The sequence below is a fragment of the Halyomorpha halys genome, unplaced genomic scaffold (genome assembly GCF_000696795.3).
Source record: "Halyomorpha halys isolate HHAL.00 unplaced genomic scaffold, Hhal_1.1 Scaffold527.1, whole genome shotgun sequence".
In the NCBI taxonomy this organism is placed as follows: domain Eukaryota; kingdom Metazoa; phylum Arthropoda; class Insecta; order Hemiptera; family Pentatomidae; genus Halyomorpha; species Halyomorpha halys.
The window spans coordinates 387,883-414,931 of record NW_027107993.1 but is presented as its reverse complement, the minus strand read 5'-3'; the positions used below and the strand labels follow the sequence as shown (position 1 = coordinate 414,931).

Below are 27,049 nucleotides of genomic sequence, written 5' to 3'. Positions count from 1 at the left end.
TATATATATATATATACACACATATACATATACAAATTAGAAAAAGATATATCACCCAAACCCATTAGTTTCTAGCCTTGCTTCTTTTTCCAAGCCTAACAATCTTCTGAAGCGCCTGAAAAGAAGATGGCCTCGAGACTTTCTAATGTAAAAATGTTATTAGAGTGCTACCAATGGGTAGTTTCTCTACATGTCTGAATCATAGCATTGTAATCTACCATCAAATTAACTAGATGTATTTTTATGTAGATTCATTAGTAAATAACTATAAATAAAAAAAACAATTATTTTTAGGTTTTTTGTGTACGTTCCTATAAGCCTACGCGGACCATCAAAAAATTAGTATTTTTTTTTTATTATATATTTTTTATCTAGATCTTTTGTGTACCTTTTTTGAATGATACTGGGATCATCATGCTAAAATTTAACTTCTATTAACTAACAATTTTTCTAATTCACGATTAAATGATTTTAAAAAAACGAATATTAAAAAATTTTTAAACACAAAAATAATTTAGTATTGACTAAAAACTTTCCGACGAGATATTTTATCAGTGAATTGGGGCAGAGCGATAAATAAATCCAAAGGCAAACTTTAAACGCATCTCTAGAAAAATTTCACTTTTTCATATTAAAATATATATATATAAATATAAAAGTGTGAATTGACTATATAAATATTTGAAACCTATTGATTCGATTCAGTGTTTAAGACTAGAGATGAATTTTTAATTTAAACAGACAAACGTGTTTGAAGAACATAATATATACATGTGCTTTGTACGAGAGTAAGGAGGATAAAAACATGTTTCATTCAGTAGGCAGATGTTCCGTTTTAGAAGCATTTAGAAAAAACATATTTAGGTCTATGTACATCGATAGAAAAAAATTAATCGATATTTTAAATAGTAAATGTTAGAATAAGTTATTTTTGAATACGAAATGTACTAAACAACAGTATGATTAAAGATCCACAAAAAATTGAATCAATCATGCCAGTATTGAGTGTGATATATAATCTTAATTATAATGTATATTATACTATATTACACTAAATCAGGTATGCTAAAACTAGTAACGCTTTAAAAAAATAAAATAAATCGATCGATATTATAGTTCAAAATTCCTTTTATTCTTACAATAATGTATGTAGTAATAAAAAGATACGTGAGATCAAAGCGTAAATTAACGCACAATATATCTCTGATTAATAAAATAGAAACTCTTAAAATTCTATAGCCAAAACTTATTCATCATTTTAAAGATTTAAATTTTAAATAACAACTTTACGAAAGTTGATACCCTCGGCTTACAAATTAAGTCAAAATTTTATAGTTTTGAGTCATTTGTCAGTTGATTTTTCAAATTTCAAATATCTTAAAATATCATTTTTTTACTTCATGTCTTTGAAAGAAAACCGCTCAGAATGTTACAATTTTTAAATTACTTTTCGGATTAGATACGCCAGAAAGGTTTATGCCGTATCTATTTACCTATTTTTGAAGGTTCGCCGTGTCGTAAGCGGTGATGTTACATCGATACATCGAATCATTGAACCCGTCGGAGTCGTAAATGATTAACGTCAGCGAATATTTTAGAAACCAAAGTAAATCCATAAAATATGCAGGACTGAATTTCGAGTTGCCCTTTTGTTTTGGAGGGAATTTTTTGTTCAAAAAGAGAGCGAACACTGCCGAAGCTTGTCGACGCTTGCCGATGCATGTATAAAACCTATTGTGAACGGGTCCTTGATGAAGGTACGTACCAAAAGAACTCCAATGACGTCCCTCATCGACCTCCGCGCTTTTTTAATATAATTACTTTTCCACGCTACTGCAATGTACTTACAACCTTCTTCCTCACTACTTCGGCTAAGTTAGAAAAATGTATCCTTTATTATTGGCACTACCGACACATGTTCTTTAAATAATAAATCTAAATATTAGGTAATTCATGTATGTATGAAACACGATATTGGCACTCGGTATATGATGGTGTTTTTATGATAACAAAGATATAATTGATAGTAAACAAACACATAGCAGAGACACGAACAGATGAGATATTATCCACCATATGGCACCAGTAAGTCCTAAATATATATTGTAGTAATAGTAATATATATTGGTATCCTCCCATATACGGCACACCCCTCACCTTGACTAGGCTCCTCAGCTGCTGTACGGCCAAAGTCATGACGGCAGAGTCGATGGCCTCTAGAGCTCTTGGCTTGCGGGCGTCCATCGCTGCACTACTGATCCTTGCACACGGAGAGCCCCCCACCACAACTTGCACAAGGAGAGGGGGCCGTGAGGGAACGAGAGTGTCTGATATCTATCGCTACGTCGTACGTTCCTTTAAAATCGACTCTTTTTATTTTATCGAAAAATAAAATCTGTAAATCCCGATCTGTGAACGACAGAAAAATAATAATGACGCCATCTTAATTACAATTAAATTACTATTGTTTAAATAAAATAAATTTTATCCGATTTAAGTCTTAAAACACTAATTATTTCTTTAAAAGTCCAACGTTTCGGCCAATACAAATATATCACCAACTTTTGTTGTGAGATTGTAGTGATGAATTGACTAATTAGGGTAATTTGTTGGATTGACCTGGGCAGAATAGCCTGCATGAAGTTGTTGATTTTTTAAATGATTTAGTTCTAAAATTGTATTAAGATCGACCCAGAGGATGGCCGAAACGTTGGACTTATAAATTGAATAAAAATGTTTTGAGACTAAAATGGAAAACATTTTAATTATTTAAACAATTATAACCAGGCACAAGAAAGTGTTAAGATTATAAATAATATATATTTATTTTTTATCAAGTCATATATAAATTTGATTAGATTGATGGACTTTTACACAAGTTATCGCTGTTTGTTTTTGTGATTTTCGAAATAAAAATCTAAGATGATATAAGGGGAAAATTTTGAACAAAATATTTTTATTTTTGATATAAAAATACATATTTAGGGTTTTTGAGACGGAAATAACGAATATAAACTTATTTCCTGGCAAGAATACAACACTAAAACAAAATAAAATACACATTTCCCAACGAAAAGTATGTGTCAATTTTTCTTTTTTCCCATTTAGTCATTCATAAAATTCTTTAATATATTGCATTTATTTTTTGTTTATTATTGTTAACTGTTAATTAATTGTTATTGAGAACTGCTAATTTTTTTCGAATTAACAAAATTAAAGGTACTTGAGAGCATATTTTTTTGAAATTTCGGAATTTAAGCCCTGCTAGACTATTTAAATGAGGATAAAACCTATCTGAGCTCCTTGGCCAAGGTACCGCCATTCATATTCCATCAGAACTCAGTAGGCCTCTTAAAATAGAAATATCGGAAAGATGGCAGGCCATGTAGAATGGAAGCTCTCCGAATAAATTAAAAGAAAAAAAATATTAGTAAAACCATGGTTGACATCCTACCGCAGCTGCTACAAGGAGGAAGTTGCTCTAACCCACTTAAGAATAGGCCATACTGTCATCATACATTCTTACCAACAGTAAGCAGAATAGTACTGACCCAAATTTATCTGAAGCTCTGAACTGATGAGAAAGGTAAAGTCAATTTAGTATATAAATTTTTAAAAGCAAATTGCCTCTTCTCCAAATTACCAGTAGAAATGGTAAGACCATATTTAAATGATGATTTTGATTTAGTATCGATGCGGTCGATTTTCCAGTGTAGAGCCGGATTTCTCAATTTAAGTGCAAAACGATGTATGCTTGATAGTGTCGAAAACTGCCCGGTATGTAACTCCAATAAAAAGGAAGATACCATTCACTCCACGAGAACCTGTCACAAGTATAGAGGAATAAAATATTTTGGGCAGCGGATCTGCTCTCCAGAATAATTACTCAGTTTATTAAAAGGCTCTAATTGGAGAGCTCATTGCAGCTATGTAAGACGGGCTACATCGGAAAGAGCTCATTTGGTTAACATGTGAGGGATCGATCAATATCATACCAAAGTTTTATATTATTCTTTTGTTCCTTTAAAAAATTGTTTTAAATTATTGACTAGTTAAAAGCATAGTTTTTATATAACTTATTTTATTTTACTTTTTTGAAGTTTTCATATTTAGTTAAAATTGTACACATGGTTCAACAAAAGTATTTTTCCATTGAATTTAAATAGATTCAATTTTTGTAAATAAACACATTAAAAATGTAATAATAGATACATTCTTAAAAAAAAAAAAAAATGTGGACCTATTATAATAAGTTATAAAAAAATGAGAAAAATATTTTGTTAATCATACTTTGCTAATTTGTGTTGTTGGCTCTAGAAAGATTTAGTTATTTTTAATTTCTTTATGCCATTTTGCTTTGCCAATGAGGAACAAATGATTTAATTACGACAAATGCTGTAAAACTAACTACGTTGATAGTTATTGGATGCAGAGGAAGACGCTATCAACACCGACAATATCAAGAACCTCCCCGCTTCGCTATCTGGAGCACTGATAGGGACAAGGCTCTCTTTGCACAACCACGGCCATCAGGAGAGAAATCATACAGTACAAGAGCCCAAGAGGAGAAAAAAGGCAGTTACCTCACCCCAATTTTTCATTACATAATTGAAAACTATGTATAATTACTTGTCTAAATTGACGACTCTGCTAAGTATAGGTAGGGGGAATAAAAAAATCATGGCTACTTCAAAGCATTTAAATATTAATTTTTCATTTGGAGCTCTATATCTTTAAAACTACCAACAAAACTAGAAAATATAAGAAAACATCATTTAACGTAGGGCAAATTTGCTAAAATATGAGCCCCATTAGAGCTATTTACGTTCAATAGTTCCCGAGATAGAGCTTTTTAAAAATCAACATTTCATAAAAAATTAATTGAAAAATGAGAATTTATTTTGAGAAACCTATAACTCTAGAACCATTCGACCTAAAGACGTCTATTAGCACTCAAATCAAAGCTAGTTTAATGTACTATAAAGTAGTTAATGACGTTTATCTTCGTAGGAGTAGTAGTTTTCACGATATTCAACAAAATAAATTCACAAATGTTGATTTGTATCAATGTTTCATCATACACAGTTTTTTTTGATTTATGAAAAAATATATCTCAGGAACCATAAGACGCACAGACGTCTGCCAGCACTCAAAATAAAGGTAATTAGGAAACTTAAGATAGTTACATGAAGCAATATTTAAAAAGTGTCTGAAATTGAAAAATGGCGTGAACGAGCTAACAAACGCTATTGTTATTAATTGTATTTAACAGCCATTATTATAAATAGTCTTCAACGGCTATTGGTGTAACCTATCTACATGTTCCTATGAACATGTGGCTTATTAAAGGGGCCTCTACATGTTGGCCAGGCCGTGGCGAACTCAGACATGCGCGAGCATGTGGGTGGGTGGCTTGGCTTGGTTTGTACGATTTGGACACAGATCAAAGGGGTTTGTGAGAGCGCTCGTGTAGCATTTCCACCATTGTTCTTTGTTTAGTTGCAACTGAGAGCAGTTAGGAGGTTAAAGGTGTTTGTTGTTACGTTTTATAATAAGTTTTATCTTTAATCTCATTTATTTATATTTTATTTCATTTAATCTCCTTTCATTTTCTTTTTTTTGTAATAAAAATAATATAATCCCAGTGCAATGGCTGAAACCTCTTGTACGTCCGCCATGCTTGACTCTGAATAACACTGACATGTGGATGGTCCGCTCTTTGTTTACTGAGAAATTGTACAAGCCTCCGATTCGTGGCGAGCGGCCAACATGTGGATCCGCCTTAACGTCCCACTCCCATTTCCAGACGGAATCTCAGCGGTTATTTCCACTATTCTACCCCTGAACCTAGGATATTATTGGACTTTCTCAAAGTCTCCGCCATCTAATTTTAAGAAACCCTATTAGATGAATTCCCTTTCTCTCCCACCTCTTGCCCACACAAAATTCGGTTGGACAAAGTCTTCTCCTTCCAGTTTAACATCCCCTTCCTATTCTTCTTTTTATGTATATATTTTGTGGCCAGAGGGCAGAAGATTTGAATAGTTACAGGTTCAAGAGATGAAATTTGATTACTATAGGCAATCGCTGTAGTAATGAGAAGCCCGACCGGACCCGCACCGCTAAGACCCCCGGGGAGCGACGGTCCTATATCACTTTAGAAATATTAGCTTAATACGGGAAGAGGAGACTTTAAGATAGTTTAATCGAGCAATATTTAAAAAGCGCCTGAAATTGAAATACGGCATGAAACCCTCCACTACCGCCCTCCATGGTAGCCTTTTTTTTTAAACAGACAATTACAGCGAGTAGGTTAGTCGATGTACGACATGTCACAATCTCAAAAGAGGAGATCACCACACAAAAAAAGGCAATCCTTCCCCGCTGAAACCGCCCCGCCAAGACCCCCGGAGAGCGACAGTCCTATATCACTTTTGAAATATTTGCTTAAAACGGAAAGAGGAAACTTTAAGTTAGTTAGGTTGAGCATTATTTAAAATGCGCCTGAAATGGAAAAACGGCTATGTTTTTGGTTTATAGCGAATCGAAAAACATACTAAACAAGATTTATACTCTTTGGTAACTCGTATACAAGTCGATCACGTCAGTCAGGATTCATTTGAAGTCTAAGTTGTCATTCCATTAAACTCAAAAGATCTCTGTCAAATAATAGACCATACCATGGCCTATTAACATAATATAAATAGAAACTTTAGTAATAGCAAGAGTAAATGTCAATTCTCATCTAAAATGAGATTCGTTTGTTGTTGTTGGAAGCAGGTTATAAAAACAAAAACAATCTATAATTAACATTCATGAAACTTACGTCAATTCCCTAATTAAATACATTTAAAGTTGTTTCAAGTGATTTTAATAAATTTTTATCGTGAGAATTTATGAAAATGGTTGTATTTATACTAAGTAAAACAAATATCATGCATGTTTTTGTTTTGGTTTTTATTTTCAACGAAGTACATAAAAAATGAATATTTATAACTCTAATAATTGACTACAAGAATTTCTTTTTTCAATGTTTCTAACATGTCACCTTGCTTAATTTCTTTTTTCAATGTTTCTAACATGTCACCTTGCTTAATTTCTTTTTTCAATGTTTACTTGAAAAATTTCCATTATACATAAATTTATTGTATTTTTAAAATTTATTTTTACAAAAATATTAAATATATACACACATATATATAAAATTGTGATAATTTTTTTTATTATTATATAATTTTATAATACAAATTTTGGGATTATTGTAGTTCATAAGGTTTTCTATAAATTAGATAAATATATATAAAATAAAACTTTTGTAGTAAACTAAATATTTGACACAGAACACCGAAAAAGAGTAATGTAAGATATGCTAGAGTGGGAAAAATCAGTAGTTAATGAATTAATTATGGGAAATCTTTATCTCAGAAACTATGTGACTTTAGATGTCTATTAGCACTTAAATTAAGATTGCTAATATAATATAATGGAAACCCTGCTTTTATTTTTCTCTCCAAAATAGAATATTATAGTTAATTTTTTCAACAAAAATATACCAATTATAGTTAACTTGAAGCAAACAAGGTCATACAATATATGCTAATTATATATACATATGGGACACAATAAAACATAAATAATGAAATATATAACTACCTATCTAGGGTAAGAGAAGGGACACCACGAATCGATCTTCCGACTGCTTCCGGATGACGCACACGATGATCGCCATAAGTTTCCCGATAACACAGTACGATTCAACTGAAATCGATTTCCAAATCGGATAGCCCAACGTTCGTCATGTGCTATGACGATGCCCAAAACGGATATTAGACAAGATTCAAAATTATCTCATACTGCGCAAACACATATGAGGTATAAAATATAACTTGAAATCAAAAATGTATTATATGCGTATTCAATAGGCTCGATATGGCTATAAATAGTACATCGTAGTGTTCTTTGCAACTAAACATTAGATAAAATCCAATATTCACAGAAAACGAAAGAAAACATTAGTACATGGAGAATTAAAAATTAGAGAAGAAATTTGTACATTGAGAATTTAAAGTAGAGAAAAGATTAGTACATGGAGAATTAAAAATTAGAGAGAAAAATTAGTACATGAAGAATTAAAAATTACAGAAAAAAATCGCCAAAATTAACCTTTTATTAAAGATGAATAGTCAAAGAATCATAAACCATAGAAAAACTGGGATAAAGTTAAAATCATATAATTAAATTAAATCATATAATTGGGATATAATTAAAATCATAAATCATAAGTACAATTGACTAAACAATTTTGTATATTCTTATCATTTTCTATTTTTATTTCTTCTTTTTGTTCATTTGTATATAATTTTCTTTTCACTTATATTTACATAATTTTAACCCTACCTTAATTTACCTTTTATTATCTTATTATCCTACAATGACAATGTCAAAATATGTTTTGGTATCTTTTTGTTCCTGATGAAGCTCTACAAAGTGGGGCAAAACGTCGGCAAATGCATAGCTGAAAACTAGTTCTTGTTCCTTTCTGACCGCACCCTCGACCATCTTCTGCATAATTTAAAAATAATTGACGATTATGAGTTAATAGGCAACAATAGTGAAGAAGATGATTGGGAGTGCAGTCAGTGAAAAAACTTATTTATTCGTGCCAACGTTTCGGCCAGAATCTCAAGCCCTCATCAGGGCTAAGAGGATGGTTAATTTTGTACATATATTTAGTAACTGAATCTGTTGCCAAGCTTCTTTATTTTGACAACTGTTTAAAACAAAAACAAAAAATTAGATTTTTTTTAGCTGATATTTCACCAATTAATAAATGGAAGTAGATTTATTATTTTTTTGTAAATTATTTTTAGTTTTTACAAATTTTTCTTATATTTTTTCATCTTTCTTAACAACTGACTCATATAAATGTTATTATTTGATCTATTGGAAGGTTGATTAATAGAGAAAAGAGATATAATCTGATCAGAATATATACGTATATATATATACATATATATATATATTGAGAGAATGGTTGGGGGTGCGGTCAGTAAAGAACACGAATAAGTACAAACTTATTTATTCCTGCCAACGTTTCGGCCAGAATTTCAAACCTGCATCAGGGCTCAGATCAAAAAATCAATATGACAACCATAATTAATTACAGTATAATTTTGTACATATATTTACTTACTAAATCTGTTCTTAAGCTTCTTTAATTTTATTTTAGAAATTGTTTTGCTTTTATTTTTTAGATTTTTTGACTTAGTATTCTTTGAATTAGTACATGGAAGTAAATTTATTATTTTTTTGAATTATTGTAAAGAAAGATGAAAAATTGACGAAAATGAGAAATAATAAATTACTTCCATGTACTAATTACTGAAATATAAGTTAAAAAATCGTTTAAAAAACACTTATAAGAGTCAGTTGTAAAGAAAGATGAAAAAATACAAGAAAAATTTATGAGAACTAAAAATAATTTACAAAAAAATAATTAATTTACTTCCATGTACTAATTCAAAGAATACTAAGTCAAAAAATCAAAAAATAAAAACAAAACAATTTTTAAAATAAAATTAAAGAAGCTTGGGAACGGATTTAGTAAGTAAATATATGTACCATTTTAATCATGTAATTCCTTTTGTTCATTATGGTTGTTGTATTGTTTTTTTGCTCTTAGCCCTGATGAAGGTTTGAAATTCTGGCCGAAACGTTGGCAAGAATAAATAAGTTTGTAATTATTCATTGTTTTATTCGTTGTAATTATTCACTTGTCGCACCCCCAACCATACCCAACTTCTCATTCATAAAAATAAATGACCTATGCAGTAAAAATACAATTAAAATCAATTTAATAATAAAATTAAAAAAAATTAAAAGCATTAGTAATTGAAGGGCTAACAATAAAGAATAAATCTTGACCAATTCTTATTCTTTGTAAATTATCAGTAACTTTTCTTTTGAAAGTGCTTTTAATTGACGCCGTGGGCGCATTAAAGGTATTTTGAATTTAATATATTTCGACAGTTAATTAACCAATTGACACAACCTCTGCCAGACCCGTCTGCGTTTGGTTAGCAACAATGTGCTAATTTAGTTTGAGTACAATTTGACAATTTAACACATTATTGTGAGACAGTGTCGTCATGGGCTCACCAACGTTTTATAATCTTTTTTTTTTTTTTTTAATTTATTTATTGAAATTTACAACTATATATTACATAATACATTTAGTAAATATGATCTTAGTTAAAATGGAGCGTTACAGGCGTGTAGAGCAACTACCCATTGGTAGCACTCTAATGACATTTTACATTAGCAGGTCTCGTGGCCATTTTCTTTTCAGGCGCCTCGGAGAATTGTCAGGAATGTCAGAGGATGCAAGGAGAAAATAAGAAAATAAAGGAGAAATTAAGAAACAAAAAAGGGGACCACATTCTCGCTAGAGATTAGAAAAGTTGAATATATCGATTTGCGATTTTAAAATCAATAGCATTTTCATTTTCTGCGTCTCAAAAAAACATATAAGACGTCCATCTACACGTATGCCAAAAAAAGGGCAAACTCGCGTAAGCGTATGGATGGGTTATTTGGATTTGCTGGTACAAGCTGGTCTGGGTTTGTGGCAGATCCGTTGAGTGTCGGTTTGGAACTTCCAATACATGAATATTTGGTACTCTTCGTATTTTAATTGATTAAGGAATTTCCCCAACCTTTGGATTCAAAAATTAACACTTATGGTAGTCCATACAGTACGGACAAACAAATATTGATCTTCATATATTATATCCTTGTGGATGAAAGGTTAGAAACTAGTGGGTTTGGATGGTTAGGGAGTTTATACTGGAAGGATTGATATCTAGTTCGGGGAAGGTCGGTTACATAGGAAACATTAAGGACTTTATATATATTTAATTAGTGACAAAGTAAGGGGCATTGAGGATTTTACGAAGGATTTTTGATTGTAAGGATTGAATACGAGAGGAATTCGGAGGTTTAGTGGTTCCCCAAAGCTCAGCTCCGTATGTCCAGATAGGCCTTATTACAGTCATGTTGATCAGTCTTTTGTATTGGATTGGAAGTTTACAACGTTTGTCTAGTAAGTGCTGTAATAGTCGAAATCGACGTGCAGTTTACTGTCTGTTCAGTCTTGTGTGAGGATTCCAGGTTAGTCATTTGTCCAGATGTAGTTCAAGGTAGCGGATCTGTTCGACAGGGGTATGATCAACATTTATGAAAGGTTAAAAATAGTTTGTTTATATGACAGTTGATAGTGTACGATAATTTGACTTGTAATTTATGACCTGGGCAGAATAGCCTAAAAACATTTTTAAATTTGGATGTGAGGTGTCAATTTATATTTAAGGTCTATTAAATTATTAATAATAATTTTGTTGTGAACATTGTTATAAATGAATGTATAACGAGCTGATAATTGCTATATTTTCCTTGAAGATGGCCGAATTGGCCGAAACGTTGGACTGTTATTATAATAGGGGTATTCATGATCATTACAATACATGTTAACTGGAAAAAGTTACATTAAATGGAGAAATATTTCCTTCTTTAACCATGTCAAAACGATATAACATGGTTGAGAGTTTGTTACTAGGTCTGTTAACTGGAGAATGACGTCACGCAACAGACCAGCTGAACTCGTCACCGTTTTATTTGTTGTCGTGTTAGATTACTTACTCGTAGTTTGAGATTTGTTTTTCTTCTTTTGTCTTGTGTTTTGGATTTTTTTAAAAAAACAATCAGAAGCCAAAATTTTACATTTCTACTTTTCGCTTATTTTAGGCATGTAATAAATTACTGTGATCAAAACTCATAAGTAAAAAATAACATGAAAGGTTACTAAACAAGTTTCTCAAAAAATCCGCTTGGAACTCTTATGCATTTACCATTTAACATGACTTTAAATAGGGCTGCTCACAATGCTATACTTATAGCATTTAACATGGTAAAACATTTTACAATATCATAAATACTCCTATGTTATATCGTTTTAACATGTTGAAAGAAGGAAATATTTCTCCATTTAACACAAGTTTTTCTATTTAACACGCACATCATGAACACCCCTAATAAAGAGTGTTGAGACTTAACCATGCCATACATATATCATTTTTGATTTATTTAAAAAATAAATACCAATTTCAAAAAATTGAAAACATTATATATAAATTAATTATTTTAATAGAGGGCTCCTACATCTTAAACTTCCCGGGGTTAGTGACGACCCTGACCAATCCCCTTTCTCTATCCCCTAAGATAGTAAGAGCCGCTACCTACATCGAATCAGAACCACCCACGACCTGGCCGACCACCCACATCCTGCGACCCCACAGAAGTTCTCCACATCCGCAGTTAGGAGCTAGTCTGTAAATATAAATGGCGCATTTCTCATTAGGTGGTCGCCGGAATGCGCAAGCCAGAGTAACGATCCCTTCGATCCCAAATATAAAGAGATAAATAATTATAATATTCCTAGAGACACAGGGATTTTCGCCATACAAGACCAGGTAATAGCTACCTGGACCTACAGATTCCGTTTATGTAGAGAAGACATAATTGAATCTTGCCGGCTTTTTATAGAGGCTTCAGAATCAATCCAGCACATACCATCAAGCTGGGAAATAATATATACTGAGGCACAACAATGTGGCTAAAGTCATCCATCGAGAATTAGACCAGAAATTATTAAACTTCTGAACGACATCAGGCCTCATTACAAGTACAGCCCAGAAGCGATTATTGATGGGCGGGATGTCAAGCTCTATTGGGACCAGGCCATCATTACCGTATTTTTTTGTTTTTTTAAGGCAATCTACAGTGAAGGTTATGTTTGTCTGGCTATCTACAGGTGACCAACCTATAAAAGTAAGGGAAAAAGTCGACCCCAGGCCGGATTCGAACCGGCACCGCCCGAAGATCTCAGAACTATAGACCTAGGCCGTCGGAGCTACGAACGGACCACTTTTTTTTTATTTTATCTCCTTTAAATTATTAAACAGATAAAATATATATCTCTACTAAATATACATATTTAGTGCCCTTATCAAACATCATTACCGATCACACAATTCCTCACAATAAGCCCGATATTTTGCTTATCTCTACGAGAGTATTATAGAAATAGGCGAACCATCGCCATGACATCCTTCACAAGATGATAGCCGAAAAAAATTTGGAAATATCAGGATCTAGGAGAGGAATGAAACAACTCTATAAGCTTGAACAAGTGCTACTGTTGATTATCTCAAGTAATGGTATGATCCCGGAGGCAACACTGGAGATCATTAAGGACCTGGATCTGTCGTTGAATATTCTGGAACTAATGCCGAAAGCTGTGTTTCCCTGGATTGCATATATAGTCAGAAAATTCCTCAATATCAAAGATTAATTTTTTCTAGCCTCACCCTTCACCTAGGTCCGGGTAGGTGCTACTTTTTTATATGCGGTATTTTTTTAAAATTTTATTTAATACCTATCATACGTCTTGAAAATTGCAGTTTTCAACATCTTAGTTGGGAGACTAAGTTGTTGAACTAGAAGAAACTTTACGACTGTCCATTCCAAAGAGGCCTATTATGCCACTTTCCCTTCAGGAGTCATAAAGGGTGTCATCTCTTGGCAACTCAAAATATTTACTAAAGAAAATGACGCAATATTAAAATACTTTTGTTCTATTCATTACTATACATTTCTTCAAACCTAAAAATATATCGGTCAAAAAAGGTATCAAAATTTTAAAAGAAAACTATTTATTGTTAACCAACCTTTCGCCAAACTTTGCAGATCTTCGTCAGGACTGATAAGAATGAAGTTTTGTTACCAACTGAGTCCTGGGGGGGGGGGGACAGATTTTTTATAATATATAGATGGGTAAACAAGTCCTGACGAAGATCTACAAAGTGGGGGTAAAACGTTGTTAAACAATAAATAGTTTTCTTTTACTATTTTGATACCTTCATAGAAAGCCACCAGGACTAGATTCCTTCAATAAATTAAACAAGTTTGTCTGAAGGACCAAAAATGAACATGAAGTGATGGTAGACATCTGTGCGTCTTATGGTTTCTGAGATATATTTTTTCATAAATCAAACTTTATGTCAGTACAAAGAAAAATTGTGTATGATGAAACATTCATACAAATCAACATTTGTGAATTTATATTGTACAATATCAATAAAACTACTACTCCTATTAAGATTAATATCATAGACTACTTTATGACACATCAAAATAGCTTTATGAAAGGAATATGGTCCGGGTGCGGTCAAGAAAAACTCAAATAGTAGAAATATACTAATTTAATGAGCCAACGTTTCGCCCCACGTTGCAGGGCTTCTTCAGGGCTATTTTGACGGCAGTCAAAACTAAAATGAGGTCCCCGTGTGTTTCGTGACATACTGGAAGATTATTGATTGACCGTGTGTGAAGATGAAAGGAATATGGTCCGGGTGCGGTCAAGAAAAACTCAAATAGTAGAAATATACTAATTTAATGAGCCAACGTTTTTAGTTATAATTTTATAGATTTTACAACAGTGAATTTTTTTCTTTGTAACGTTCCTTTTCAAAAAACTATAACTCGGGAACTATTGAAAGTAAATAGCTCTATTAGGGCTCATATTTTGCCAAATTGACTCTACTCTAAATGAGGTTCTCTTAAGTTTTCAAGTGTTTTAAGTAGTTTTCAACATATGGAGCTGCAATTGAAAGATTATTTTTAGAATTAATTTTGAATTTCTTCTAGTCAGCTTTAGGAAGTGTTTCTAGCTTTGGCACTTGGATATACAACTTTTGCGCAGTATGTTTGTAATTAGGTACAGCAAAAGAACGATTAAAAAATATAACACATAATATATAGCTGCTTAAATAACAAAGAAATTTAAATACAACCAAATAAATTAAAATAACATGTATGTTTAATTCAAAATAACGTCATGCCAAAAAAATATTGGCAGCTTGATTTTTTGCGTGGTAAAAAAACAAACAAACAAATGAATGCACGGTTTTACATAAATAAACAAATAAAAAATTAGGGGGATCATCATTATGAAATAAGTTCAATAAGAAATTTTCCAAAATACTGTATTATAGGGGCACGATTTGTATCCTTACTTCTCGAGAGTTATATCAATCTGTACATTGAAATATTTGTATACATTTGTCTCACGATATGATATTTACTTTATTTAAAAATATTAATTACCTTAAGGTCAAAAACTTATAGAATGAAAAATAAAAATACAATGATCATAATACATTTATTTATTTTCTTGTTGGACGTTCCGGAGATACTAAGTCCCCCTCTTCAATTTCCAGAAATTATCTTAAAAAAAAAAAGAAAAGAAAATGAAACATCGAAATTAATTAAAATGACACTTGCATTGAGTAGATAAGCTTAGCGCATGTTTATGTCGAAATGACGTAATGCCAAAACGATAATTGAGGCATGATTTTTGGTATGGCAAAAAAAAAATTAAATTTTAATGCATAATTTGAAAAAAATCAACTAAGCTATACCAGATAGTTTCCAAAAAAAAACAACATAAAATACCGCGTTTTTATTATTGATAGAAGGAGTTATAGATTATTTTCATTATATAATATTATTACATGATTGGCTCACTTGGTTCCAGCAGCAGGACAGGATGGTAATCCAACAATTGCGAGGAGGTCCCCTCCCACCAAGCTTCCTCATCCAGTTGTCAACATGGAAGCTCGTTTCGGATCCAAGCGACGCGCAAGGCGCGGATGAACAAAAACCTTTCCCATATTAATATCCATGTATTCGTACGTATTGACGTCAGTTGAATGCTCCTCGCGGCCACACAGATCGCCTTCGCGGCTAAATATAGATCCCTTACTAAGTAGTCCGTTTGTATCTCGTCGTATTATATGCAAATCGCGAGGAGCCCATCTTGCATTCATCGAACAAAAGCATTATGTACTTTATGCGTTCTGTTTTGACGGAGAATATAACCTAGAAGACATTGCATCTAGATGCGAATAATCTAATTCATATAGCTAAAGGTTTAATTTTTAAATCGATTTGTATGTAGTTCGATTATTTAAAGAGGGGGGGCGGTAGGTGCACAGTTCGGAATTGATGAATGCATGTCAGCAGCCGCCTGCTTATTCAAACACGTGTTGTGTATTTGTTTTGTTTTGATTAAGAGGTCAGTAATAGGAATTTTATTTCTTTGGTAGTTTTGAAAATAATATAATATGCTATTATAAATTCTAATTACAATTATTTATTAAATAAATCAAAATTGCATCCTTGTATAGTCTCAACACTTTTATTACATCAATAGTCCAACGTTTCGGCCATTTCGGCCTTCCTCAAGGACAATCTAAATATTCAACAGCTAATATTATATATTCATTTGTAACATTTAAAACAACAACATTATCACTAATAATATAACATACCATCAATATATTCTTACCTCACATCAAAATTTAAAAATTGTTTTGTAGGCTATACTATCTTCATAAATATTTAAAACTTTAAATTTTCAATTTATCCACACTATCACTACCATATAAACAAACTATTTATAACCTTCCACTCACTCAGGTCAGCCTTGTTTTTAATTTAATTCAAATTGCATTTAGGTCTCAATTTCTTTTTTAATTCCAATTATCAAAATTCATATTAAAATTAATTGCAAATAGTAACAAAATTTCTCCAATATTTTTCATAAATTTATTTTGCTTAAAATCTCTGCATAATGTAAACCAACATTAATTCAAAGTTCCTAATATTTACAAAAAAAAAGAATTGGAAATTAATTAGATATCGCTCAAAATTATAGAGGACAATTAAAAAAAATCCTTAAGACCACTTTAACCCACGCTGTATTTTAAAAAAACTATAAAATAATTTTTTTAAATTTTATTTATAATAGGGGCCGTACTAGCTCAGATATTTAGGCGGATACTTACCGATCTGAGATCTGCTGGCGGTGCCGGTTCAAATCCGGCCTGGGGCGTTGAATTTTTTCATTGAGTGGCGGTCCCACAAAATGAAAAATGACCCCCAACTATGGTTAGGCAGTTTAGGACTTCAATGGAAGTCTTGACAGAAAAAAAACTATTCTATATGTTCTTACACATTTATATAAACATATATATATAACAAATAGTTTCGATATTTTACATCTCTTACTAAATAAAATCAAAAAGTATTCACTGCTGAAAAAACAGAACAGATACATTCTGAATTAAACAATTACGTGTTGAATATTATGAAAAAATACAAAAAAGTTTATTAATGTTAATAATGTGAAGAAAACATTCTTATCTTAAGTATATAAGAAAATGTATATAATTCGTATATAAAAAGTAATGATTTATGTGATAAATTTAAATAAAGAATTATTCACTGTTTATAAATAATTCTTATGAAATAGAGGATTACTTAAAGTATTTATTAACATAAAAGTGCGCTCTGTGGACCACGTAACCCCGAGAAACTTCACTAAACCTTTGTTTGAATGTTCACTATTTTATTTTAACCACTGTGGTAAAATAATAGGGGTATTCATGATATTGTGTTAAATGTAAAATGTTTTACCATGTTAAATGTTATAAGCCTAGGATTGTGTGCAGCGCTATTTAAAGTCATATTAAATGCATAAGCGCTCCTAGCAGATTTTCTGAGCAACTTGTTTTATAACCTTTCCTTCCAAAACTTCATGTTATTGTTCAATTCTAAGTTTAGATGAAAGTAATTTACTAAAACATGCCAAAGGTGAGTGAAAAGTAAAATTTGTGTGAAAGTTTGTCCACTAAATGCTTTGTTAATCTTCTAACAAGTGAGGAAGAGAATCAAGATGAGCTAATTGGCAACTATCACTACACTATTATTATTCATCCATTATCATCCATTACTTTATTAGTTATAAGAACATCCAAAACAATCCTAACACAATCAAAGCACAAACTACGAGCAAGTAACCTAACCTAACACAACAAACAAAACGGTGACGAGCTCAGCTGGTTTTTTGCATGACGCCATTCTCCATTTAGCAGACCTAGTAACAGACTCTCAATGTCCTGAGATATAGATTACTCAAAATAAATTTACTGACTCAGTAAATTTACACTACTTTATTGGAAGAAAACAGTTGACCGTATGAAGTAGATTGTAGGAAGATGGTCCACGTGGCGGTCAACACAGGTATCAAAATAGTAATGAAAACTATTTATTGTTAACCAAGGTTTCGCCTCACTTTGCAGCGCTGTAATGTTTTACTTTTGTTAAACGCGCTGTTTCGTTTTGATACCTTTATTGACCGCCACTTGGACTATCTTCATCCAATTTACTCTACTTTATATGATGTTCTATTAGGTTTTTTAGTGTTGATAATTGTAAAGATATAGAGCTCCGAAAGAAAAATTAACTTTTTTTAATCTGCTAAAACAGATACCATTTTTTATTCCCCCTACCTGTACTTGGCAGACTCATAAATTTTGACTAGTAATTATACATAGTTTTCATTGAAGTAATAAAAATTTGGAAAGAAACAACCGACTTCTTTTCCACCGGACTCTTGTTGTACAATATGCTATCCTAAGTCCCAGCATTTTATTATCCAAAGACTATAAACAAAACTGTAGGTCATTTTGAAGCCAAAGTTGCTTAGGTATGCAAATGAGATAACACATGTGTGCTCGCAGTTAAACCTTTGATTGTATCCAAAACTCTCCAATCCTACACCACAAGCATCGAAGAATAGTGCCGAAATTGGAGGATAAACCCCAACAAATCCCATCAAATCACCTTTACTCTTCGTCGATAACCTGCCGACTGCCCAACAGTATACTTTAATAATGTTGCTCTTACCCTTGTAGAACAGATCCACCACCTTGGACTACATCTGGACAAACGATTAACTTGGAATCCTTATACAAAATTGAAAATACAGGAAACTGCACATCGATTCTGTAATCTGTATATAACAGCACTTACTAGATAACTAACACTTACGGTCTAAACTTCCAATTCATTACAAAAGACTGATCTACATGACAATTATAAGACAAAAGGACATACGGAGTTCAGTTTTGTGGCTCCACTAAACCTTCGAATTCCTCTCGTATCTAATCCTTACAATCCTAAATTTTTCGGAAAATTCTATAGCCAGCTAGTAATAGTATAACATCCCGGGGAAAAATAAGTCTGTTATTCCACCAAGATTTTTATTACTTTAATGAAAACTATGTAGAATTACTAGCCAAAATTGATGAGTCTGTCAAATATAGGTAGGGGAAATAAAAAAAAAAAATATATAGTACCGTAGATAAGAGTTTCTTTCTCTGCTCTAGTCTCTCTATTGCTACGTTCAATAATTCCTGAGTTATTGATTTTAAAAAGAAACATTTCATAAAAAATACTCAGAAAAATCAGTAGTTAGTGAATTTATTTTGGGAATCTATATCTCAGGAACTACTCAACGAACAGATGTCTGTTAGCACTCAAATGAAAGCTAGTGTAATGTACCATACAGTAGTTTAATTATTTTTTCAAATAATTATACGTAGTTTTCTTTAAGTAATAAAAATTGGGGTGAAATAATCGACCTTTTTTCTCCTCTTGCTCTTGTATCATCCGTTAGCTAATCCAGAGACGTCTATCTGTTCTTCATTGAATGCCATTGCCAGCATGGATCAGCGACATCCGGCAGGCGTTGAGGTCACCCGTGGTCGGTTTTGATAATTATGACGTACCCCCTCAAAGGCTCCGCGACCACCAGTCACTCTTGTGGTTAGCCGCCCATTCGTTTTCACAAGGTCGCCTCATGTCGGTTATCTTTATTTCATTATTAACCAAATCCCCTAAGAACGAGAAAGTGCAATGGGAGAATTAGTTGAGTTAGATAAAAGTTAACAAACTCATATAGAAAAGTTTTGGAAGAAGATAACTGGCCGTATGAAGTAGATTGTAGAAAGTTTTTCCGAGTAGCAAAATAGTAAAAGAAAACTATTAACTTAAAAATGTTAAGACTGAAAAGACAGGAAACTGCTTGTCGATTTCGACTATTACAACATATACTAGACAAACGCTCCAAACTTCCAGCCCATTACAAAAGACTGATCTACATGACTATTATAAGGCCTATCTGGACATACGGAATTGAGGTATGTGGCTCCACTAAACCATCTAATTCTTCTCGAATCCAATCCTTACAGTCCAAAATCCTTAATGCTCCTTACTTTGTCACAAATATACTAAAAAAAAAGGAAATATAAACAGAATGACATAAAGTGAATAATTTTACCGAATGGAATTAATAAAATGATGTGATGAGAGAATTGGAAAATAAAATGTATACGTTGATAATTAAAAAAGTAGGTAAAATAACATAATTAGGGAAATAAAATGAAAATGAAGTTATATAATGCAAAGAAGTATAAATATATTAGTTATTAGTCATTTAAAAATGGAAATATGGAAAGCAAACGAAAATTGAGAGAAAGAAAATATAAACATATGTAAACATAATAATTGATAAAAAGGCAAAATGTAAGTAAAGTTTAACAAAAGAGATGAATAGAAGAAAAATTTTAAAAACAATAATAATAATATATGGTGAACACAACTAATAATGTGGATAAGGAAAACTGAGAAAAGAAGAGGTGGTAAAATAAAGATAGGGAAAAAAGAAATAAAACGGACCTGTAAGCTTGGAAACCAAACGGATACTGTTCAACGTCAATGGTATACTGTTCTGTTCTTAGCCCTGATGAAGGCTAGAAACTCTAGCCGAAACGTTGGCACAATTAAATAGGTTACACCAACTTATTTGTGTTTCATTTGACCGCACCCCAACCATCATCCCCTAGTAATAATTTTATAGTTTAATTTAATTATTTTATTGCAATTAAATGTAAATTAATACTTAGTTCCTTTATGTAGTTTATATACTATTATATTACCCAATACCACCCCTTATTATATTACATATGTTTCAGTGGTAACAATATTTTATAAATATAAAGATATATAATTGGTAAACTTGTAAACACAAAAGCCTTTGGAAAGAAATTAAATAAAAATTATAGTTTTGCAGGACTCAAATAATTTTAATTATGAAATATATTTGGATAATTGCCTTCAGCAACTATCCTGGCATCCTAATTAACAACAGGTATACATAGCATTGTTACGTTAATTAAAGGAGCAAGAATAAGATGGTTAGGGCACGTTGAGAGGATGCCTGATGAAAGGATACCCAAAAAAATCGTTTATGGCAAACCAGAGGGAAAACGGAAAAAAGGACGTCCCCGGATCAGATGGCTGGACGATGTGGAGGAGGATTTGAAGCTCTTGAAGGTTGGGAGATGGAAGGAGAAAGCAAGAGACCGTGTAGATTGGTGGAGGAGGCCCGGGTTCTTGTTGGCAGTGTAGTGCCATAATAATAATAATAATAATAATATATATGAATATTTACAGATGCACAACAATGTGGCCAAAATTTTGCATCAGGCCTTGAGGATAAAGTACATGTTAATTGATAAAAAGAGCCCATACTACAAGTACCACCCAAATAGACTCCTCCAAAAAGGTCCTCTCAAGCTCTATTGGGATGAATTAATAATTACGGACCATACAGTACGCCATAATAAACCAGATATCCTCCTTATTGATCTAAGAAAAAAGAAACTGGAACTTATTGATGTCGGAGTCCCAAACGATAATAATATAAGCTCCACTGTGGGAGAAAAACTAAGGAAATATCAGGAATTGGCGATTGAATTGAAGAAACTGTATCACTTGGAGGGAGTTACCACTGCTCCAATCATAATATCCACCAATGATCTCGTACCAAAATCCACAGTGGCAGGCATGAATGGTTTGGGGTGCCTATTGATGCACTAAGAGAGGGTCAACAGTCAGTTCTCTTGGACACAGCACGCATAGTGGGAAAGTTTTAAATATTTGAAAAAATAAAACGAGAAAACCCGGATAATAATAATAATAATAATAATAATAATAATCCATAGCATTATTACTCAAGTTCTGTATTTAGAATCCTATCACACCTGGGTATATTTATTAAAAACTAGTTTTCAATCCAGCTATAAGTACACTTCCTTAAATTAAGCTTATTACTATTTTTTTGTATATATATATTTAAAAAACAATTTTTTTTTTAAAATAATTTCTTATTTTCTCTGTACATTTATTTTAATACTCTGTCACATTTTACAATGTTTGTATCTTGTTTTCATTGAGCACTGATGAAACTTTGCAAAGTGGGGCGAAACGTTGGTTAACAATTAATTTTTTTTTCTACTATTTTGTCACCTTTATTGACCGCCACCCGGACTATCTTCCTACAATCTACTTCACACGGTTTACTATCTCCTTCCAGTATATATACTATCCTTTCTATTATTATCTGTAGCCCGAGAGATACACAGCCTTCTCGATCGCACTATGATCGGGCCGCAAGGTTCGGGTCACACGAGATGGTCATTATTCTGGCGCCATTTTATCGCATCTATCGCGTCCTACTGATAACGTTAACCTTTATCGAGTTGATGTAAAATAAACCTTATTACTGTAATGAGTATTATTAAAAAGAGAAAAAAATAATAAAAAAAAATTACGCCTTTCATTTTTCTCTATAATGACTTTCCTCGTAAGGTATAATAAATCAATAAAACAATCATCCAGGAGCCCAAGAGGAGAAAAAAATTAGTTATTTCAAACCCAATTTTTTATTACTTTAATGAAAACTATGTATAATTACTAGTCAAAACTGATGAGTCAGCCAAGTATATGTAGGGGGAATCAAACTTTATGTGTTTCAAAACTTAAAAAATAATTGAAAGGAATATGGTCCGGGTGCGGTCAAGAAAAACTCAAATAGTAGAAATATACTAATTTAATGAGCCAACGTTTCGCCCCACGTTGCAGGGCTTCTTCAGGGCTATTTTGACGGCAGTCAAAACTAAAAATGTGATTTTTCAATGAAAAATTTTTTTTTTTAAATTATATTAAAAACTAATAATTTTTCATTATTTAGTTATGAAATTTTGCTCATTTGATATACATTGAATAAATATTAACGGTTCCGATTTGGAAAATGAATCCAGTAAGGAGAGATCAATTTACAATATATTCTGAACGGCAGAAGGACAGAGAGGTGATAGGGCAACTCTCTCTGCATTAGTTGAAAACTTTCACAATCGCGACACCGTGGTTCGACACATCCTGGATCTCGCACAAGATTACAGCAGCCCGCGATCCTAAGCAACAACTCTTATAGTACAGCTTATAGTAACGTGACGCTCTTTGCTGGCAATGCTAAGTTAGTTTTAATGAGACTGGATCACGCTAACGCAAATAGGAAATACTGTAATATTTTAGTCAACTATTCCATTATCCAGGGGAAAGTTAGAAGAAGTCATGAAAATTTGTACTTTAAAGTAATAAGTAGGTATGTGTGAAATAATATAATTTTTTATAAAAATGTGCACAAATACCGTACGATTATGTAAAATTCTTAGGATAATATTGTGAAATCTTTTTTTTTTTTTTTTAATTATTTATTTATTATAATTTACAACTGTACAAAATAATACAATAGGTAAATATGTAGTATGTTTCATATACACTTGAAAATGAGGGAAGGAACAACCCATTGGTGGTACTTCAAACATGAATTTAAACTAGAAGGTCTCGTGGCCATCTTCTTTTCAGACGCCTCGGAGGATTATCAGGGATTGTTAAGGATGAAAGATTAAGAATTAATGGGTTAGGATGGTTAAGGAGTTTGGAATAAAAAGAAGCATATCTGGTTTGCGTCAAATCTGCAACGAATGGGATGTTAAGGTCTTTATGAATGAGTTTATTTGTGACGTAATAAGGAGCATCAAGGATTTTACGTAGGATTTTGGATTGTAACGATTGGATGCGGGAAGAATTTGATGGTTTGGTGGAGCCCCAGAGCTCAATTCCATATATCCAAATTGGTCTGATTATTGTAGTGTACACTAATTTTTTGTAGTGAATGGGAAGTTTAGAGCGTTTGTCAAGTAAGTGTTGTAGCAATCGGAATCTACGAGCAGTTTCTTGTCGTTTCAGTCTTGTGTGTGGATTCCAAGTAAGTCTCTTGTCAAGATGGAGTCTTAAGTATCGAATCTGTTCAACAGGCGTTAGTGGTGTATCTAGAAAGGATACTGTAGGACAGGAGGACAGAGGTTTACGACGGAGAGTAAAGGTGATCTGGCGGGATTTGTCAGGATTTATTTTGATTCTCCAGTTTTTACACCATTCTTCAATAGATGTTTTGTGTGCCTGTAGTGTTTGTGATGCATTAGTTGGGTCGTTGTTTACAGAAAGTATACATGTGTCATCAGCGTATGTTGTTAGCACTGTGTTAGGGTGGGTTGGGATGTCAGCTGTATAAACCGTATAAAGAATGGGACCTAAGATACTACCTTGAGGAACACCGGCGGACTGAGAAAAGAGAGATGAGTAGGCTAGATTATGATTTACTTTAAAGGTTCTATCAGTGAGGTAGGAGCGGATTATGAGGAAATATGTTGGGGGTAGGAATTGACGAAGTTTATAGAGCAGACCTGGATGCCAAACTCGATCAAAAGCTTGTTCAACATCGAGGAAGACTCCCGTGCTTGTGAAATCTAAATCCAAAATGATATTTTTTGTATTTCCTGTAGATAAGTTTTTTTTTTTGGCATAAATACAGTTTAACGCAACAAAATCTAACATCAAATTATAAAGAAGGTGGTTGGGGGTGCGGTAAAAAAAAAAAAAGAAAAAAAAAAAAGTTAACAACTATCCATTTGCCGACGTTTCGCCCCACAAACTGGTCACTGTTTCGAATACTCTCAACTGAAACAATTCTAATGAAGCTCTGCAAAGTAGTGGGAAACATTATTAATAATGACAAAGTAAGGAGTATTCAGGAGTTTATGAAGGATTTTGCATTGTAAGGAAGGGACAGAAGAGGAATTCGAAGGTTTAGTGGATTCCCAAAGCTGAACTCCGGATAGGCCTTAATATAGTCATGTAGACCAGTATTTATAATGGATTGGAAGTTTAGACCTTTTGTTTAGTAGGTACTGTAATAGTCGGAATCGACGTGCAGCTTCCTATCTTTTCAGTCTTGTTTGAGGATTCCAAGTTAGTCGTTTGGCCAGATGTAGTCCAAAGTAGCGGATCTGTTCGACAGGGGTAAGAACATTATTAAAAGATACTGTAGGGCAGTCGGTAGGTTTACGACGAAGGGTAAAGGTGATTTATTTTAATCCTTAAATTAAGACACTATTCTTCGAGAGCTGTGATATGGGACTGGTAAGTTTAAGTTTAAACTCAGAGTAGTAAGCTTAAGTTTAAATCGAAAGTGGTAAGTTTAAGTCTAAACTCAGAGTAGTAAGTTTAAGTTTAAACTCAGTTTGGTAAGCTTAAGTTTAAGCGCACACAGCAATAATTTTTTTTGTAATAATTTTCTAAAGTACAAGTATAAGAATATTGAATAAAAACTATTTAAAAAAAACCCTGAGAAACGACCGAGAATATAATAGAGGCAAAATATTTTTCACTTGATCCGGAACTCCTTTGAATATTCCGAGCTGTTTGCGCCTCACTGTAACAATACTCTCTCCTACATTCCATTTACCTTGGCTTTAAAACACACATTATTTAAAAATTAATTTATTAAAAATAATGAATAGTAAAGAAAGTTATGAATAATTTATTATCGAGAATCGATACGCTGCACCATATGATACAGCACTTATTTATGATAATTTCTCTTTGGAGGATTTTTGCATTTCTATAATGTTTGCTGGAAAACCGACTAAAGCAATATGAAAAAAACAGTAATTCAAAATCTACGAATACAAAATTAGCAACAGGACTTTCATAGCACACATTCATAAGACATTTTTAATTTTTTTTTTAATTTTTAATTTTTTTCATAGAGTCCTCTGGAATACGGCCATCTCAACGTACAACAAAAGCCAAATTTTTAGAAATATTATTGAGCCCTCACTCACCCAAACTACAAGCGGCAGAGATGGGTTTCTCGAGGAGATGCCTAAGGATTAACCGCCTGGATAGAGTCAGGAATGAGGATATTAGGAGCAGGCTGCAATAGTATGGACGCTGTCAGCGGATGGCAGAACGTAGGAGGCCTTAGAGACTTCTGCAATGGGAACAACCAGGAAGACGGAGGAGAGGAAGACCCTGAACCCGAAGGAAGGACTGCGTGGAGGAGGATATGGGCGGTAGGGGATTTGAGGAGAAAGACTGGTGGTACAGAGAGAAGTGGAGGGACGGTCTGACTTAACCAGGCAACCCGTTTAGAGGGAAAATGTCTGCAAAAGTAAAGTAAAGTAAGTCATTCAGTGGCGGACCCTCAAAATGAAAAACATGACTGCCCACCATTGTTAGAATTGGTTGGTCACCTGTAGATAACCCCCGTATGTCAAAGGCTGTAAGGACTCCAACGGGAGTGTCTTGGGTCGACGAAAGGGTGAAAAAAATTCAAAATTTTATTTAAAAAATGCAAACATGTTTGTATAGGATCCTTTTACATGATTTAAAATCTCCAACCTTCTCCAGGACTGCTTATCTTGGGCTACTGCTTTCCAGTTTTCTGTATGCAGCTCTCCCACGTGGTCTTTTATCTACTATCCTGGCATTAATTGTTGTATAGAAGCGTCCTGATGGATTGCTTCGAGCCACATGTCCCGCCCATCTTAACCTCCTTGCTTTCTTATCAAGAGATATTGACTGACCGGTCTCAGCAAGCAGTTTAATATTAGTTCTTCGATTTGATTATATTTTTATTTATAAAATTTACTCTAAATACCACTGACAAATCATTATGGAGAACTACTAAAAAGCTACTAAAATACAAATCTTTCAACCATCCACTTCTGAACCATTCCACTGAAAATAAGACTTGGACACGATCAGATGAAGACAAAACTCAAATGTTCGGCGAATACCTCTTCAAAACTTTTAACCCCCATCCTGATATCCTTAA

The 27,049-nt window shown here is 32.8% G+C and overlaps 1 protein-coding gene across 9 annotated transcripts in view; it reads right to left on the bottom strand.

Moving 5' to 3' along the window:
* The window catches only part of IP3K1 (inositol-trisphosphate 3-kinase-like protein), a 206,440-nt gene that overhangs the window by 11,290 nt on the left and 168,101 nt on the right, over window positions 1–27,049 (bottom strand). The window contains exon 1 of one of the 9 annotated variants that reach the window (XM_014425675.3): window positions 15,643–15,750. The exons of 7 other annotated variants lie outside the window; for them this stretch is intronic. In XM_014425675.3, the coding sequence (XP_014281161.1) occupies window positions 15,643–15,714 (72 nt within the window). In that variant the 5' untranslated portion in view covers window positions 15,715–15,750. Of the gene's footprint in view, window positions 1–2,157; window positions 2,284–15,642; window positions 15,751–27,049 lie in introns of those variants that run through there. One more of the 9 variants, XM_014425674.2, reaches the window with a different exon arrangement.